The sequence below is a fragment of the Fusarium oxysporum genome, chromosome 12 (assembly GCF_000149955.1).
Source record: "Fusarium oxysporum f. sp. lycopersici 4287 chromosome 12, whole genome shotgun sequence".
NCBI classification, from domain to species: Eukaryota; Fungi; Ascomycota; class Sordariomycetes; order Hypocreales; family Nectriaceae; genus Fusarium; species Fusarium oxysporum.
In genome coordinates, this window is record NC_030997.1 from 166,650 (window position 1) to 184,986 (window position 18,337).

Genomic DNA, 18,337 nt, shown 5'->3' on the forward strand with positions numbered 1-18,337 from the left:
TACCTGTATGATGTTGAAAAGCAATTACGTTGTAATGATGATTGAATAGTGGATTGAATAAGCCTTGCGCAATTTCTTGTTCTAACGTCTGTCTCGCCTCCCATTAGCACGGTCCTTTGTTTACTGGACCAGCTCAGCCAATATCACTAGTGAAGGAATAGCATTGGAAAGGCATGCTTAATTGTTCAGTAAGCTATTCACTCCAGCATATAAGTGATGCCCGGCCTCACTGCTATCTGAGCTTAGATCCAGAAGATCTAGAAGAATCTTGACCTTAAAGATTCTCCTGTGCCCATTCATCTAGATTACCGTAAACATGTAGCCAAAGGGAAGTATGGTCCAGATCCTAGCACGAGTTAAGTTAGCTTCTCTATTCCTGCGTCATTGAGCAAATGGATATATCACTTACATGCGTCCTCGGATCGGCATCAACCTCTCTAAACGCCTTGATAGCAGCTTCACCCGCCGTCGGCGTAATGCCAACCTTTTTCGCAGCCTCGATACCAATAATAAGGTCTTTCACACTGAGCGCCGGCGCAAACGCTCTCTTATACTTGTTGCTAGACGGGGCCTCAGGAACAAGACCAGGGACCGGCTGCTCGAGTCCCATCACCCAAGAATTCGCAGTTCCCTCTCTAATGCACTTAAAGAGAGCTTTCTTGTCGATTCCGTATTTGAGCCCGATTGCCATTCCTTCCGTTGCGACCAGGTTGTTGGCGAGGGTGATGTAGTTGTGCGCTATCTTAGCAACTTGACCCATGCCAAGACCGCCGCAGAATGTGATTGTGCTGGGTATACCAACGAGGGATAAGGTGTCATAGATACGCTGGCCTATTTTGTCGTCTGCGTTTGGCTCGGGATGGCCGACCATGAAGGATAGGGTTCCTGCGTTGGCACCCCACATTCCACCTGATACCGTAGCTTCGACAAAGCTACCAAGTCCAGCATCGATGATTGTCTTGCCAAGCTCCTGTGTAAACTCAATCTCAATGGTACTGCAGTCAATCATCAGGCGCTCAGGGTTCTTGGTAGCTGCGATGACACCATTTTCGGGATCGAGATAGACCTTGCGAACATGGGGGCCTGCGGGAAGACTGGAGAGGACGACTCCAGCGCCGACTTTGTTTACAAGATCTTTTGGCGAGGAAGCGACTTCGATCTTGCCATAGCTGCCGAAGTCGTTGATGAGTCGTTGGATAATGGCCTGATCGAGGTCTAGAACCTGAAGAGTTGAGGAAGCGGGAATCTTCTTGCGGAGGTTACTGGCTATGCCATAGCCGATGATGCCAAGGCCTTGATGGATTAAGTTCTTGTTTGTTTATAAATGTTCTGAGGTTTGAAAACATACCAATAACACCGAAATCTGTCGCCATTGCTATAAACGATGATCGTTGTCGACGCAGGTGTCCTTGGAGAGGCAGTAGTCAGGCAATTGAGTGCGAAACACAGCACGAAGCTATTTCTCTGGTGACGTTGAGTGATTCCCAAGGCACGAAGCTGATCCTTCTTATCATTTTCTCCATGAACATAGATTTCAGTGCATGACCCCGTCTTCGCCCGCTCACGTGAGCCACCGACTTCATCACTAGCCTCTCGAATCCCTCCTCGGCCTACTTGCAATTCCCCTATTGACTCTGAATCTTTCTCCTCATGATGGCGGGGACGCACCCACGGTCCGAGTAGAACTAAGCCTTTTTGCATGGCTGTGGGGACGGTCCGTGTTGATGTTGCTCTGTGATAGGCCCAAGGTTTGGAATTGTCCAAATCCCCAAATTCACCAGAGATTCGAGTTTGACAATGATTACAGCTCTAGGCCCGAGGAGACCCGAAGGCGAGGATAATTAAACTTGGACGTGGAACTATATACATATTAGACGCGGGAAAAATCAAGACGTTTTGAAATACTGTCTAGCCCTTGGATAGGTGAAAGGACTTGGGTAGACAGGCTGTACACTAGAGGTTATCAATAGTACATGAACATATTCTTCGTATTATGAATAGAAATTTTAAATGTCTTGATACTTCTATTATAGGAAGCACAATTGCAAACATGGGAGGGAGGTATACGCGAATGCACAACATATATCACGAATAGTTCAGTTTATGTCTGGATTGCCAGAGGGGCTAGTAAGTATGTGGCTTTTCGCGATATGTAGATGAATATGACCTTAGCCGGTTATCCGGAACCACGTCTGAATACAATCCATCGTTAACATTTAACTGGTTAATAAAGTTCCTACTGTGGCTTGTCTGTTTGGAATGACAGATGCGGGGTATCCCTCTTTAGATCCATTGTGTTAGATATAAAGCCACGAGGTTAGCGATTATTTATTAACTTTATCAGCGCTATAACCCATTCTTTAATAAGCAAATCTAAAAAGACTAGTATCTCCCTGTCATTGCTTCCTTGCAATACTTGCCTCTTTTAAAATATATAATCGCTATGCCAACCGGATCCACTCTAACCATCTCCTAGAAGAGAAGTAGTATAAAGAGCATTATAGATAATTTAATATTTAGCAAAATTACTACTATAAGCATAAATAGTAGAATGCTTTATGGCCCTGCAGTTATTTAATCCTATGGCAAGTGATTAGATGCATAGCAGCCTGAAGAAGGTATTTAAGATGAAAAAGAGGGGACTGGCTCCTGATGGAAAAGATTGTTCTGCCTTGATAACTTGGTTTTGCTAGCAACTTGCTTTGTTTTAGCTACAGAATGGAAATGATGTTGAAGTTGATTAACTACTATAGAAACCAGTAAGCGAATGATCCAGCGTACGCATCCTCCCTAAGAAACTCTCCACCAAACCCAGAAAGAACATCAAGACGCAAGGTACACTATGCCCACTCAGCTACAATAACCCAACTGGCTTCCTAACCGCAGTTGACTGCATGTGCTGGGTACTTGTTAGGCTGAGAGGTGAGGCGCAGATGACCTTCCCAAGTTCCACCATGGGACAGCACACAGCAGCCCATGATAGCTCCATGCTTATGCTGCCAATCAGCACAGTCCTTCACCGCCGCCAGGATAGTCTTCGTCTCAGCCGTAGTCTTGCAATCATGGCCACTGGTAGTCGCCAGGTACGCATAGCCCTCAATCATATGACCGTTCGAGTCGGTGCCAGTCGTCATGGAGCAAGAATTGTGGTTCGACTTGCTCTTGATAATGTCGGCGATCTGCTTGTAGATATTTATGCCCGCCTCAGCAGCCAGGATGGTAGTGCCAGCAGCCAAGGCCACCGTAGCCCACGCCGTGACGTCGATGTGGCGACGCTTCTCAAAGACAGAGACGTAGCCGGGATCAACGAGGTCCAAAGTTGCCGTGAGGTTGGAGTCTACGCCGTTCCATTGCTTGACGAGAGGATTGTAACCTACGCGCTGACTTGACTTGTCATAGAACCCAAGACTCGGTTCAACAAAGCCAAATGCGAGGCAAGCAACCCAAGTTTTGCTGAGGTTGACCATGATCCTGATGATATGCGTATGATAACTGCGGCGGCGTCTAGAATAAAGATGAGGAGCAAGAACTGAAGATCTCCCATAGTATTGGTTGGAAGGGTGTAGAGAATATGTGTAACTGAGGGATCAGAGGGTCTTTTTATATTTGGAAGCACTCTCCTGTCGCTCGTTGCTCGTTTTCCAAGGCTCTCTCGTTTTCGCTGCTTTGACCTGCAATTTCGGCTTTTCGAAGGATTGAAAAACTTGATCGTGCTGGTTGTTGGCTCTAGTCGTTGGTTGTTGGTTGTTGGTTGTATATAAATGGACTGAACAAGGGTTTCATGTGGGGGACCGGATGAAACGGAACAATTCACAAGGTGCATGTGATGGTTGTTGGCTCTAGTAAGGACTAACAACGCATATAGAACCTTTCCCACAATTCATCCTCCTGCATTCCAAAAGCCAACCCATCGCATGTCGCTATCACTTGAAATATGGAAACATGCGCTTAATCGTAGAAAAAGAGTTTACCGCCAAGCGCGCTATAAGCTTAACAAGACAGGCGAATTTCCCTAGTATTGGTCAGGTGTTTGGGCTCTCCTAAGCGCTGGCTGCATCCAGCCCTGATTATAAAGTTTATCTCGGAAAGAAAAGTGCCGGTTTATGCGGCAAATCTTTCGACCTAGCGCTTTGACCGGCAACGCGGCACAACCCGTTGGTGTAATGCGGCAAATAGTATTCCTTTTACCAGGTCATTCAGAACACTACTGGTTCTGAGATAAAAATGCCTCAGTAACATTTGCGGAAGAAAATGACTGTTATCTGTTGGCCTACTGCTTCGGCGATTACCACTTGCAGGCAGGCGATGGATGAGCTTCGGTATAGCACGAGAAGAATGAGCTGAATAATGATCCAGTGTTTACGATCATCACTTAAGCCTTGAGCACGGAAAATATATCTTAAGAAGTAATGTTGAGTATTATCTAGAGAAGACAATCAATTTGTGCAGCCTAGTTCGGAACCGAGTAACAGGAGATGAAAGCCTCAAAACGCTGGTGTCATCTTTGGCAATACAGACTCTTAGTGAACTACCCTATCAATACATACCAATGGCCAACACCCTAATGAACAACGCTAGCCACCTCTTTCGCAGTCTGAACCCCCTCAACCTGTTCCCCAGCCCACTTATTCCCATCGAATACATGTCTATATACGCCCGAATTACTCAACTTCTTATAAAACACATACATTTTATCCTCATAAACAACAGAACAAATATCCCCCTCGATATCATCGCAGTCCGGTATAAGCATGGCTCCGGTCTTCTTAGAAAGCGTTATCCAACGCTTCCCATCAAAGGCATTATACCACAGTTTCTTAATGTCAGCCTCGCCGTATCCTCGATGCATCAGATACAGCTTGTTCTGATAAACCGCTGCCGTAACACCGGATGTCGCATATCGAGCAAGGGTATGTGCCTTTTCCCAGCGCCTTCCGTCAAAGGCAACATAAGCATACCTGTGGGAGCTGAAGCCGTATCTAGGGAGATAGAACAGGTATATCTTGTCGTTGAATACAACAGCGGTAAAGCCCACGGTGACGTCGTCGATGTGGATATCAGTGTCGCCCTCCCATGTTCGACCGTTGAAGACATTGTATTGAAGTTTCTCTTGGGGAAGTCCATGGTGGAAGAGGTAGAGTTTGCCTTGGAAGGTGACGGCACACATCCCTGGTGAGGTTACGGTATTTGGAATAGTCGTGGCAGCTCCTCTTGTCCATGCTCCTGATACGTATGATTCGTAAAACACTTGTGACTTATGGTTTTGGGGGTTAAGATGGAAATGAAAAGCTTCTTCTAGAATGAAGCTAGGCAGAAACCATCGCTGATATGTAGTCCAAAAGACCAAACCTTGTAATCCTTGCTCCAAGTCTGGCCATCAAAGGTGCTCCAGTATGGCCAATCTGCGTCGTTATTTGCGCCGCGGTGAATTAGATGGATCTTCGCTTTATGATCTGGAACATGAGGCTCAGGCTCAGGCTCAGGCTTTGGATCTTGTGGCGTGGGGTCTGGTTGTGGTGTCGGCTCTGGCTCCGGCTCAGGGAGAGCAGGAGGTTCGTCCTCATGCCCCCAAGTCGCCAACTTCTCAGCAGCCTGTGAGTAAAGAACCGAAATGCCCTGATTCGGCGCCCACTCAACACGGAACGTCTCATGTATATCCATCCACACGGCTTGAATCTCAAACATCAAAGGCTTATCATCCGCAAAGGTCATGTTACTTGCCCTGACGATTATCTTTGTGACACGCGGAATACCCTTCTTCAAGGTATTCAGAACATCCTTGCTGATCTGAGATACCTCTTTCATGACCCTCTTAATATCATCCAGCGTTGCGATGAGATGATTGACTTGTATCTCCATGTTTTCGTAATCCTTCTTCTTGTTCATGTACTCATGTTGCGCAGGTAACATCTTGATCTCTCCCTCAATCTCAGCAATCCTCTTCCTCGCAGCTTCTTGTTTCGGTGAGAGTCTCTCCTCAGTCTTGTCAAGATCCTTCTTCGCTTGCTCGTAAGCAGCCTCGAGTTCCTCGCTCTTCCTTACCAATGCTTCGAGCAGTCTGATTTGACGATTCATATCTTCTCTTTCATCCTTTAACATCTCCTCGATCCAGGCCGCGAGTCCTCTGTTGACGAAACCATCGAGCGCTCTTCCAAACTGGTCGATCTTTCTGGCTGCTTCGTTGATCGCCACTTCGATGCTCCGGAAGGCTGGAAGGTCCATTATGGCTTTTCCCGCGTGTCGGAGTTCTGCGTCGATTTCTTTTCGAGCATGCGCTTCTTCGAGACCTAGCGTGGCTTCTGTGAGCTTGGCGACCTGAGAAGGTGTTAACAAGCTGATGCATGTACGTGTATGAAGGGCCAAATGGCACGTACCCAATATGCCTTGTCATACCATGCACAATGATTCAGGTTCCACTCGCAATTCCTCTTCCAATCATGCCGCGTTTTTTCGAGTCCTGTCGAGGTCAGAGTTTGTCGGTGGCTCAAAGGTCGAGTACTTACGACCCCACCATTGCCAACTTCTGTCCGCCTCCCTGTAGCTTCTCAATGCATCTCCCCAACTCGCGTCTCGACTATCTATCAATCTCTTCTTCTCTCTCTCCATAGCATCCCTTTTCGCCTTTTCTTTCTTAATCTCATCATCATACTTCTTCTTCATCTCTGTCTTCTTGGTGCCAAGCCGCCTTCTTGCCTCATCTCTCAAATTTCGCTGCTTTTCAATCTTCTTCTCATTTCTCTCCTTGGCCTCCTTTGCTTCTCGGTAAGCCTCTGCGTACTTATCGAACTCATCATGAAGTCCCCTCAATAACTCGTTCTCTTTATCAATCTCATCCCGCTTCTGCAAGACTTCTGCAGTGCACTTCTTTTCTAGCTTATCCAGCTCACTCTTCATTGCTTTCAGGGCAGCTTTCTTCTGGGCGAGTTTTGTGGTCAAGTCGCTCCGTGCATTTTCGATGGCCTTGTCGGCTAGTTTATGCAGTGCGTCAATACCGTTCGTGATGCCTTGCAAGATAACACCCAAGATGTCAGTCTCCAAGATTGCCTCGAAGCTCATCTCGGCCCCTTCAAGAGAATTGTGATTCTTTACCACGACATCAGCTTTGAGGCTCAACAGCAAGCTCTCGGTCAGCTTGATCTTGATATCAACTTTGAGGTACTGCTCTTGGATGTCAAGGTCAAGAAACACACTGATCTCGAGGCTGTAGTACCGGATCCTGCCGTCAATGAACAACTTCTGCCTGTCTTTGGTCATCTCAATATCCATCGTTGCCCGATCAACGCCCTCTCGCGTAGATGTAATTTCAAGACCGCCGACCTTGAAATTGTCAATGCCGGCTTTGATAACAACGCCATTTTCATCGAATCTACCGTCGAACTCTCCTTTCTTGCCAAAGCACCACATCTTGCTTGCACCTGAATACCGCGATCGTAATAGCGACCCAAAAACTCAGCACCAGATGAGACATATAGCTTAAGGTCCTTGAAGACTAGCTTGTCCTCCGCACCTTTCATCTGCTGCATTGCTTGGTTATCAATGAGGACGCCAGCGAGCTGGATAATTTCCATGGCATCAAGATTGTGCATCTCAAGTTGGAAGACTGCCTCGGCGCTGGTAACACGTAGACCCATGTCGAGCTTCGCACGGAACTTTCCAATATCGACTTGTCCTCGGAGAGCAATTTCACTAGGTTCCGTTAGGGTTTTAGACTAACAGTAAACGCGGGACTTACTCTGGTCCAGTAACGAGAACAGTCGCATATGTAAAGCCTGTTCCGAACCCGAGCTGAGAAAAGACCATGTTCTTGTTCAGATTAAATGGATTCACCCATTTAGAATCATCAGACATTTTCCTACCAAGCCGTTAGCAGTGCATCATCACAGCATGCCACCAAACTTCCAATTCTCCTCTTGCACCCTTGAAGCTTCCAACAATGACTCCCTCCACAGAAATAGGATCTGAGTCTTTGAAGGTCAAAGTCAATGTTGCGTGGATGTTCAACTCTGGCCCCGTAGACGGCTTGATGGCGATAGTAGTACCGAAGCTGTGGAGGTATGCAGTATCCGAAAGTTGCAACTAAAACACATCAGTACGATCCAGCGTGGGCATACTTGGGGGCTTACTTTGAAGGACTCGGGGAGATAAACAGTAGCACTGATTTTGCCGTTCGAAGTTATCGATAAGACGAGTGTGAGTCCTTCCAACTTCTTCTTCCCGTTGAGTTCCTCAAGCTGTGGGAAGGAGGGGATGGTGGCACAAAGCTGCAGGCCTAATCAAGATGTTAACTCGACAAATTAAAGCATCGGATATGTACTTACCTTTGACAACAGGATAGTTGTACGCATCAACCGTTCCCAAGACGTCCCAGTTGTCTGGCTCCTTCGCTTCTTCCTCTTCATCCTCATCCTCATCCTCTTCTTTCTTGTCTTTGTCCTCATCTCTCTCTTCCTCCTTCAAATCCTTATCAGGCTTCTCCTCCTCAGCGACTTTGAGCACATCAAGGCTGTTTATCCAGATTTCGCCATCTGACACCTCATTGGTAATCGCCTTGGGCTTCAACTCATCACTCTTCTCTTTATCACCATCTTTCTTCTTTTTCTTCTCATTACCATCTTCATCTTCTTTCTTGTCATCTTTCTTTTTCTTCTTCCTCTCATGAGGTGAAGCGATAAGTGCAATGTTCCTCAATTCCAGGTTAAGAAAGCTATCCTTTGGAATATCATTCCAGATCTCTCTCAACCTGACGTTCTCAATAGCACCGAATGCCAGCCACTCCCTCTTCTCCTTGTCTTTCTTCTGCTCAGTGTAAAGTCCGACCTTGATGGCGACCTTGTTGATTTCGACCACACCTAGAACGCCGAATCTGCTTCCTCTCTTGATTTTTTTCGTCTTGTGATCCTTCTCCTTCTTTTCAGATGGAGTCTTGGCAGATGATTTATCACTTGACTTGACCAGACTCTTCTCTGCCACCTCACCATCTTGATCCTTGCCGAGTACCTCGGGTTTGCTCTCGCCAGTGGGCTTAGAGTCCTTCTTGTCCTTGCCACTCTTCTCATCCGGCTTCTCCTCATTCTTCTTGGACTTGAATCCAAAGAAGATCTCCAAGCCCGCTTTTTTAATCATGATCTCAGTATCAGGGATCTTGACGTCTGAAATACCACCTTGGACAGTCACTCCCTCACTCGCGAAGGTAAGGCTCCCGACTGCGCTCGAATGTTCGTTGAAAGTGACTTTTCCGTTGAGCTCAAGGGCTTACCTAGTAGTCTTCTCTTCTCTCGACTTCTTACTCGACAACTTGAGTTTCATCTCTTTGGAAGTGATTTCATTACCTCCAGCTGTCTTCTTCTCGTCCTCTTTTTTCTCGTCCTCTGGCTTCTTCGTCTCCTTCTCAGGTAGCGTCTGTCCCGAGATCTGTGCGTGCATTTTCTTGATGTCAGTTAGTGTAAGGTCACCTACCTCAGCCTCCAGAAAGTTATCATCTAGATATGTTAGCAGCTGTCTATCTAATTGCATCTTAAACATACCTCGCGATATCTGTCCTTTGACTTTAAGGGTTCCATCTCCTAGCTCCAGCTCCGCTGACAGTTCCAGCTTAACCGTGCTGCGAAAGTCGCCCTCCTCAAATGATGCCTTGAGCTCCGCATCTTTCATCTGGCGCGCGTTATTAGCAACGCCTTGGAAGCAGCCTCTGGACGTACCGTAACGTTCTCAATACCGTAGATGTTCTCCCACTTGTCCGGTTTGATGAGCAAATTCCAACTTCTCTTATGTTTGGACTCGTCCTCCTTCTTGTCGGTCTCCTTGCCTTTCTGATCATTCTCTCCGCTCTTGTTGTCATCGTCTTTAGGGCTTGCATCCATCGTCTTGATTGACTTGTCATTCGCAGCTACTCCTCCTCCTTCATCCTCAGCAGCCTTATCGTCCTCATCACCCTCTTTGTCGTTTTTTTTCTTATCTTCCTCTTCCGCGGCAACAAAGTCTCTCGCAATCCTGTAGTTCATATCCAACGGGACATTTACATGGGGAACTTTTGTGACTAGCACGGTTCCGAAAAAGGCAAAGCCAAAGAACCAAGACTTCTTCTCTTTCGCTTTGTTGTCGGAACCTTCTTCATCGTCCTCCCCCTCCTCATTCTCACCACCACCATCATCCGGACTCTGTTCAGTTGCGCGGAACTTACTAAGCTTGGTTGTCTCATTCTCTCCGCTGCCAGTGTCGTGATCGCCATCAGTCTCACCCTTTGGCTTTCCATCTTCATGCTTATCGCCTTCGGGTTTTTCTTTTGATGGCTTGTTCTTGGTCGCTTTGGTGGCTGTGATCTCAATACCCAGCGTCCTGGAGTTCAAAAGATCCCAAACCTTCAAAGCTAAAGGTGGAAAGAAGCCTTGGAGTACGAGATTCTCAATCTTGGGCCTCTTTGACCAGTCGCGCGTGTCCGCCAAATGGGCACTGAGATGAATAGACTTAGGAGGGTCAGTGGGTCCAAAGAGTTTCTTCAAGGCATCACCGGCCCAGGCAAGACTATCCGTGAACAAGACGTCCACTTCGAGTCGCAGACCGGGCTTGAGAGAAAGTTCTTCTTCTCTTCAGAGTAGGTGAGCTCTAGGTTCTCCACGGGAAGGTTCTTGAGGTTGAAGTCGTTAATGGAGGGGAACAGTGTCCCCAAAGGCTGGCCTTTGAGGCTGAAGCTTTCCGTGTCCAGTTTGATCTTCTCTCTGGCGGGTTCGTCCTTATCGTGCTCCTCACTGTCCTCCTCTTTATCATCCTTGTCATCCTTGTCATCTGACTGTTTCGTGTCTGGTTCGGTAGACAAGGGTACCATCTTCCCACTCGGTTCGTCGGTGTCATCTTGATTCTTATCCTCTTCATCTTCCGTTTCCTCGGGCACATCAACGACATCCTTCTCAGGTCCTAATAGTGAGTCAGGTTCGTGTCCAATGTATAATTCACATGAACGCGGTTGAAGGAGGCGTCTGCAATCATGATAGATGTAGTCACTTACCTTTATACTTGTATAACTTGGCAGTCAAGCCCTTGATCCCCCAAAAGTCATCTATATCTCCAGACAAGACAAATCCATCCATCTTAGACCTCCCAAGCTTCTCCTTCTCGCTTTCCTCATCCTTCTTCTCCTCAAGTGCTCCTCCTGCCTTGAGGGCAGTAAGGGCCCAAGGAATGGGCCCCGAGGTCGATTTGCCAGGGCTGTACAACGAGAAGCTCCAAGTCTCGTACAGATTCATGGCAGTTGAGTCGGCACTTTTGATGTCGGAGCCGCCTCGGCGTTCATCGGGAAGAATAAGGAAAGGCATTGGAGGCTTTTCGGTCTCATCATCCAAGATCTTGGCAACCAGTTGAGCAGGCTGCCCCTTGCTTGCTCGAATAGGCTGGACGGGAAGGTCGGCGAAGCCATTTATGTCCTCATCTGGGATGACAAGACATAGATTGCGTACGACAGCGCCTCCGATAACTATAACTCGCTGGACAGGAGGATTATCGGACTTGACAGTTCTGTTCCAGCCCGCGAAGCTAGCACCAGCATCGGGCGGGGTGCCGGGCTGCTCATCGGTCTCTGAGTCAATCTCGGACAGTTCTGGGATCTCAACGTCGGGGCGAAAGGCAAGAGGTGTAGATCCTATGATGCGGCTGATGGGAACATCGAGAGAAGGCATTTCAATTGGATCCATTTCTTTCTCAATGGCATCTCCGGGGAGGACCAAATCCGGATCTGGGTTGGGCGGAACGAGGCCCCATTCTGGAGGAAATTCGTAGCTCGATTGAGATGCCATGACTAGAGTTGCTGCCTTGTAACTGTTTCGGGATGATTGAGTAGCTTAGAAGATTGATTATGGTCTACCGCTCGCGAAAGAATTGGCGATCCAGCTCTCCATAAGTACAAGCAATCAATCCCATAGCTGGCTGAAACAGTTAGACTCAAATGTCGCAAACTGAAGATCGATCAATCATTGGATATTGCAATCTCTATCAATACGTGCGCAAAACCTGCTCATCAACAGGCCTAGTGCTGTCTCGCATGCAAGTCCAAACCATTGAAGACTAGGACACCTCAGTATCTCGATGTTCTTCTTCCCAATTGGGCATTAAGCTTCATTTTTCTGTCACTTCTCGCTTTGAACTAGCTGTGGCAGGGCTTAGCTGAGACATTCTAAATGGTGACGATCATCGCTGGCGGTGATGTCAATCGAACCAATTGAGACGATAGGGACATTATCTCCTGCATATCGCATCAGCAGAGACGTCGCAAAACAAAAAGTCAATCTGGCAGCTCATTGCTGTATTCGACAAGTTATGACACTGCGAGTGGAAAGAAAATCGGATGGAACACTGTCCGAGATGGTGGATGGAGAAAAGATCAACTTCAGCTCATAGTTGGAGACAGATTATTGCCTGATTTGGGTTCTGCTAAATTAGCTACTGAAGACTAAAGCGTCGTGCCGCTGCGGGCCGCGCATACGTTGTCATCCCTCAGATCGCCCTCGCTCATCGATCGATTAATGAACGCCGCGGCTTTTTTGGACCTGGAGTAACAAAAGAATGATCTGTCTGGCTCTACATACTTTGTCATCAGGCGATTGAATTGCTTAAAATTATCGCAAGCAGAGTCTCGGGATGTTCAGGGCTGCTCGAAAACACCAGCAAGGCTGGTCATAGGAATTAATAAAACATTATCTTCCTTGCTATCATAGCAACAACATAGTGACTCCTACTATGAAAAAATCCCTTACATAATCAATTAATTAATCCAATATAAGAAAGAACACTAATCTAAAAACGAGATGCGTAGCATGGCTGTAATAGTTATAGGAACAAGGCAAGCCTTGCTGCTACAGGGTATTTTGATGTTATCGCGATAAGGATAAGCTCTTATCAGTAATCTGGAGAAGCATGTCATTTCACCCTCCACCACGTCGCGATCGGCAGTTATACCGAAGCTAGAATGCCAATGGAAATGGAGTTGTCCAAATCTCAATGATAAAGATAGAAATATTTGCAGGCATTTCAACGGGAAAACAAGATGAAGCGAGTTCAAAATAGATATCTCCGCCAAATATTGGATGATGATATAAATAGAAAGCTTGGCGTAGAAAAGGAGAATTCCTGCTTTGTCATTCCCAGCCTTAAAATAACAGCCGAGGCCCCATCGCGGGCAGGGCTCACCAATTGATTAGCGGAAAATATCTTGGCCCGATTTTATCTATACGAGGTTTTGCCCCGCGAGCTGCAAAGTTCTGGGCCCAACTTCTCCTGGTCCATTTACGAGAAAATGCACTTCTCTCTGCAATAAGCTTTACAAGTGAAAACTCTGTTGAATTGGAACTTTAGTATCGAGATGACAGAGGTTAAAATACACAAGATCAAATTTGCACGGAACAATGCAGAGGTCAAGAAAAATATCACCAAACTGAGAAGTCTGCTGAAACTATCAGCGTTTCTAAAATTATCCGAACCCTGGCTGGAGCCAAAGTCCCAAGAATTGAATTGGGACGAAAAAAGAGAAAAGGGGGGGACGGGCCAGTTAAGCCTCAATGCGCTATGTAACGGTCTCTCCGAAGCATAAAAACGCATGTCATCAAAGCGCTAAGCGGAACCCGGACATTCCGACCGTCAGCGAAAGAAAACGAGAAAGAATACGTACGTATGCAAACACGAAGGAAGTGAGGCAAAAGTCCAACGTTGCTTCTGCAGAAACTATTTAAACACACAGCCAGCCTCTTGACGGCCACAGGTTTCTGGTTGCGGCTTTGCATCATGAATTATTGGGGGAGGACGACGTAGGGAGGGAGCCATACCCGCTTTGGTCATCAATCTGACGTTAGCTACGGGGCGCTAGTACCTGATTGTAAGCAGGGATGAGCCCCGTAGACTAGCAAAGCCCCGGCAGTTCTATGACAATGTCCGTCACTAACTTTGTACAAAAAGGACAGCAACGCTTCAAAATATACTGCTTTCTCTATCATTCTATCCTTCAACTCGCGGTGACCTTGTAATACCCCGCAAGTCGGTGCTACCACCTCTGACCACCATATCCTATCCATTCATTCTCTAGAGATCATCTCCACGAAACACCGCCAAAATGCCCGGCCGCACTTCCCCAACACCTAGTGTCATGACACAGGAAGCCTACCGAAAGCGAAAAGAGGAGGAGAACAGCGCAGACGAAGAAGAGAACATCAACTACGATTCCGACGACGATGGCAAGCCAAAGAAGCAAAATGATCAAAGAAAACGCCAAGAAGCTCACCTCGCTGGGTACCGACAACAAATGATGAAGACGACCGAAGGCCCGCCATCAGTAGAACACTCGCGCATTCCCTCTATACAAGGCCCATGGATGAACATCCCCGACGATGATAGCGACGACGACGTGCCGCTGGCGATGCTGCAGGCTCGAAGTCAACGCGATCGTATGTCTCGCTTAGCAGGTGTTCGATCAAACCCCAATCTCCGAGCTTCCGCGCAACAACACATGATGAGACCTGGTTCGGCGCAGGGAAAGCCCGATAACGGTTCACATCTGCGCTTACCATCCTTCGCAACGAATCTTCCTCAAGATCCTTTCCAAGACCCGTTTCAAGATCCATTCCAGACGAAGAAGCCGATGTTTACGGGCGGTTTAATCAGTGTTATTGCAAACGAGGAGCGCGCTAAAGCTTCGCGGCGGGGAACGCCGAGTGCTAGCTTTCAAGCACCACAGAACCCGTTTGCTTTGACGGGTGCATCGCCATACATGCCTTCACCGTATGGCGCGCCAATGCCGCAGCAATTATCGAGACCGCAAACGCCTTCTGGCCAAATACATCAGCAAATACCCCAAGGCATTCAGGACCAGATGCAGTTCATACAGACGATGACGTTTGGCGCGCAACATCAGTCTAATAATTCATGGGGTAGCATTCCGCAACGGCCGGGAACGAGTGGTAACGCGGCTCCGGCGGTGAAGCCTGCGCTGCCGGCTTACGGAGGGTATGCGCAGTCTATTCCGCCGGCGGAGAGGAGTAACGTTGGGTTGCCTAGTCGATATAGGGCGGTGTCGAAGCAGAAGGCGTAATGAAAGTGAATAGAATGATAGACTGGGGGAAGCGATATGATACCTGATGCGGAGATAATGCGATTCGGAGACTGTACCAAACATATATTTTATTTGTCTACTGGGAATTTGGCGTTCAAAATGCATGATTAGATATACACGGCCTGTATAATATAATTCTTCATCATTGATCATAAATGAATCTCAAATATCGCCATGAACCCACTATGATCTGTATCACATGTCCCAAACCCATGGTATTCACTATCATAAGATAAAGACAGTCTGGTCGCTTAGCGCACCTCGAAAATGCTCAACATCATGTTATTTTAGCGAGAGTAAGCCAATCACCGTCCATTTCCATTCAGTCACCCAATTTTCCGACAATAACCCGCTCCTAATCGACCGGCGAAACAGTAAGCATGAGCCTTCTCCCGCGCGGAGCTATATTGAACCGATCCTCCATCTCCATCTCCCAATCCTTCATTTCTTCCGCAACTCTAAACCTTAAACCTGATCGCATGACCTCGCTTACAGCCCAATAAAGCTCCTGCCACGCAAGATTCTGGCCGATACAATTTCTCTTACCAAGACTAAACGGTGTGAGAGCAGATTTCATCTCCGGAGTCTCGGCGAGCCATCGCTCAGGGATGAATCTCTCTGGGTCCGGGAAGACTGAGGCATCGTGGTGGTGAAGCCAATTCTGCATTCCGACAACCGTGCCTGATGGGAGAGTGTACTGGCCGAGCGTCATAGGCTCGGTAAGTAGACGAGGTAGGGTTGAGATGATTGTTGGATGAGCGCGGAAGGTTTCTTTGATGATTGCATTGATGTATGCGTTGTTTCTGATGACCACAATATCATCATCAGGTATTGCCAGTACTTCCGTGCGCAATCGCTCCTGAATAGCGGCGTTATCCGGCTTTGAGAGCTCGTACAGCAAGTATGTCAATGTCGACGATGTAGTACCCGAGCCAGCAAACATATAGCCCATAGCTTCCTCGACAAGCTCTTCATGAGTAAGTTTGCGCCCCAGGTATCCATCAACCCCAGTCGCAAGAGGCGTAAGCAAATACTTCTCATCATCCGTACTCTTCTCCAGAAAGTGATCGACCATCTCATAAGACTTCTCCCGCCAGTAATCTCGTTTACGATATGAGTCACCAATGGCGCCTGGCAATTTGGTACCGACGTCAAATCTGGCTACAAAAGGAAGGGCGCCGTCAAAGAGCAACGTAAGGGCGCTTCCATCCATTGCTTGGAGTAGTTTGAGAGCAGCTGCGCCATTGATGTCGTTGGAGAAGTCTTTTGCGAAGCCAGCTTGGCATATTACCTCAAGGCTGAAGAGACCGCATAGTGTGTAGGCATCGACGGGAGATGATGTGCCGCTTCTAAGCCGTTGCGCGAGACGTTGGGCATTGCCTTTTATCAAGGGATCGAGCAGCACAACGGACTGCATTGAGTATGGGGGACTGCTCATCTTTCTTCGTGCAGCATGTTGTTGGACATTTCTATTATATCAAGTCAGATATGATATCAGGCCCTACCATATGAAGCCAGTGGAGAACGTAGGAGGAGGTGACAGAAAGGAAAACTATACTCACATCATCTGGAAAATATTGTCTTTACCCACAAAGGTAGCAGCTTCATAGAAGTCTGGGTTTTTAATCATTCCCTTGGTATTGAGATAGATGGTGCGCAGGTGTCTCCAGTTACTGATTGATACCTCATTCGGACCAGTTCGTACAATAGGACCGTACTTCCTGTGTAGTTCCTCCAGCTTCTGTATTCCGGTTCTTGTATCAGCATAAGCTCGAAGGGGATGGTTGAAGATGCACATACGTAAACGCGACGGCCTTGTATGGTACTCAGCCAAACTGCTGCTCCAGTGAGCTTGGTAGAGGATGGCCCGGGGACATGTCGAAGTGGACTGAAGAGTAAACGACGGATAATCTGCAAAGCTCTCGATTAGACGGTGATATGAGCGGAGAGACGGCGACTGACTTTAATTGATAAATAAAGCAGACATAACGATAGTGAGAGCACTGTGAGGAGAGCTTCTCGAGAGAAGTCCGAAATGTTATCAAACAAGCCGCTCATGCCGACAGGTAGGAAGATTATAAGTGAGAAAGTCGAGACTGCTATTGAATTCTAAGGCTAGGCTCTCGATTTATACAGTTGATACTTCAATTACCGAGTAAGCGAAGGCATTTATAATTCAACGTCGCTTTTCATCTTCTTAAGTAATAGGAAACTCAGAGGTCTTTGCGGGGTTAAATAACTGTGGCCCATTGGCTACTCGGCCCCTCATGGCCATGAAGCAATCGGGATGTGGAGTCCCGCTCTCACAATTGAGTCGGTTCTCTTCGACCAAGGCATCCTAAAGTTCCTGTGCTCCCGCTCTCTCCTACATCTATCTCAACTTTTAGTAGATCTCTTTCATACTAGATAATATCGCATTTTGACTCTACCCAGCATAGAATACATGATAGAATACATGATAGAATAAGCGTCGAGACACGCGGCAGACCACGGTGATAGACAATGCCGCCTTCAACTCGGTCACTTTTAGTCTTCCCCGAATCTAGTGTTACCCCGCAATCCCGCAACCCCGGCATTCAGTAAACGCCGGCTCAAGCTGAGTGCGTTTATATTGACATTGAAGTCCTTTGTATCATGATTCAATTGAGGCGGTAATTTGCGATCAATATGTTCAGCTTCGTGCCTACTCAGCGGCTGAGATGAGACCGCCTGCAGATACTAAGCCGAGACTGATCTTGAAGTAGCAGTCTGCACCTGCTGCTACACGATTCAACGCGAGATGGTGTATAAGCATAGCGTTTTCTTCAAGTGAAAAGTCCTTCACTCTAGAAGGAAATTGCTAAGATTAATGGCTTCGGATTCTGTTCGGATATAAGAATAGAAGTTTAGCTTATGTATGAAAACTGGAAGGGCTTGAACACTATACGGCCGAATCTTGACGTTGCAGTGACACTCTTGGCAGAAATTCCTTCACGATGCCCGGACTGACTATTCACCCGTTCCGTACAGGGATCAGAAGAGGGGCGCTGAACTCCTTTCACAACATGTCAGATTTATCGTTTGGAGATAGGAAAAGAGCATGAAGAACAAATCTGACTCTATGACCCTGTTGGTAAACCTATCGTCTAAATCGGTTTGCTATGTCCACACCTCCTATCTCGCAGCTATGCAAGAACTGCTCACAGGTTCTCGATATCGATTTTTTGCTGGACCATTACCCCATCACAACAAAGGCTACCGCCCATACGA

The 18,337-nt window shown here is 47.3% G+C and overlaps 6 protein-coding genes across 6 annotated transcripts; 1 reads left to right on the forward strand and 5 right to left on the reverse strand.

Annotated features, from left to right (window-relative positions):
- Window positions 1–274: 274 nt before the first annotated feature.
- FOXG_13122 (uncharacterized protein) lies at window positions 275–1,373 on the reverse strand (the record flags this gene model as incomplete). Its single annotated transcript, XM_018393077.1, has 3 exons — window positions 275–346; window positions 410–1,293; window positions 1,349–1,373. 3 exons carry the CDS (start codon window positions 1,371–1,373, stop codon window positions 275–277), a joined length of 981 nt encoding a protein of 326 aa, XP_018252274.1.
- Window positions 1,374–2,546: 1,173 nt separating this feature from the next.
- Window positions 2,547–4,019, reverse strand: FOXG_13123 (uncharacterized protein). Its single transcript, XM_018393078.1, has one exon. It carries the CDS (start codon window positions 3,465–3,467, stop codon window positions 2,877–2,879), a length of 591 nt encoding a protein of 196 aa, XP_018252275.1. The 5' UTR covers window positions 3,468–4,019; the 3' UTR covers window positions 2,547–2,876.
- Window positions 4,020–4,561: 542 nt separating this feature from the next.
- Window positions 4,562–5,167, reverse strand: FOXG_21085 (uncharacterized protein; the record flags this gene model as incomplete). Its single annotated transcript, XM_018401431.1, has 2 exons — window positions 4,562–4,646; window positions 4,689–5,167. The coding sequence occupies 2 exons, from the start codon at window positions 5,165–5,167 to the stop codon at window positions 4,562–4,564; spliced, it is 564 nt and encodes a 187-aa protein (XP_018252276.1).
- Window positions 5,168–5,295: 128 nt separating this feature from the next.
- FOXG_13124 (uncharacterized protein) lies at window positions 5,296–11,786 on the reverse strand (the record flags this gene model as incomplete). Its single annotated transcript, XM_018393079.1, has 13 exons — window positions 5,296–6,315; window positions 6,375–6,457; window positions 6,504–7,317; window positions 7,371–7,686; window positions 7,733–7,852; window positions 7,892–8,076; window positions 8,124–8,269; window positions 8,319–9,208; window positions 9,257–9,479; window positions 9,525–9,651; window positions 9,699–10,521; window positions 10,545–10,911; window positions 11,003–11,786. 13 exons carry the CDS (start codon window positions 11,784–11,786, stop codon window positions 5,296–5,298), a joined length of 5,898 nt encoding a protein of 1,965 aa, XP_018252277.1.
- A 1,788-nt stretch (window positions 11,787–13,574) lies between these two features.
- FOXG_13125 (uncharacterized protein) lies at window positions 13,575–15,273 on the forward strand. Its single transcript, XM_018393080.1, has one exon. The coding sequence runs from the start codon at window positions 14,093–14,095 to the stop codon at window positions 15,065–15,067; it is 975 nt and encodes a 324-aa protein (XP_018252278.1). The 5' UTR covers window positions 13,575–14,092; the 3' UTR covers window positions 15,068–15,273.
- Window positions 15,171–17,275, reverse strand: FOXG_13126 (uncharacterized protein). Its single transcript, XM_018393081.1, has 4 exons — window positions 17,051–17,275; window positions 16,889–16,999; window positions 16,651–16,829; window positions 15,171–16,557 (listed from the first exon to the last, which is right to left on the reverse strand). Exons 1-4 carry the CDS (start codon window positions 17,144–17,146, stop codon window positions 15,444–15,446), a joined length of 1,500 nt encoding a protein of 499 aa, XP_018252279.1. The 5' UTR covers window positions 17,147–17,275; the 3' UTR covers window positions 15,171–15,443.
- Window positions 17,276–18,337: the final 1,062 nt, after the last annotated feature.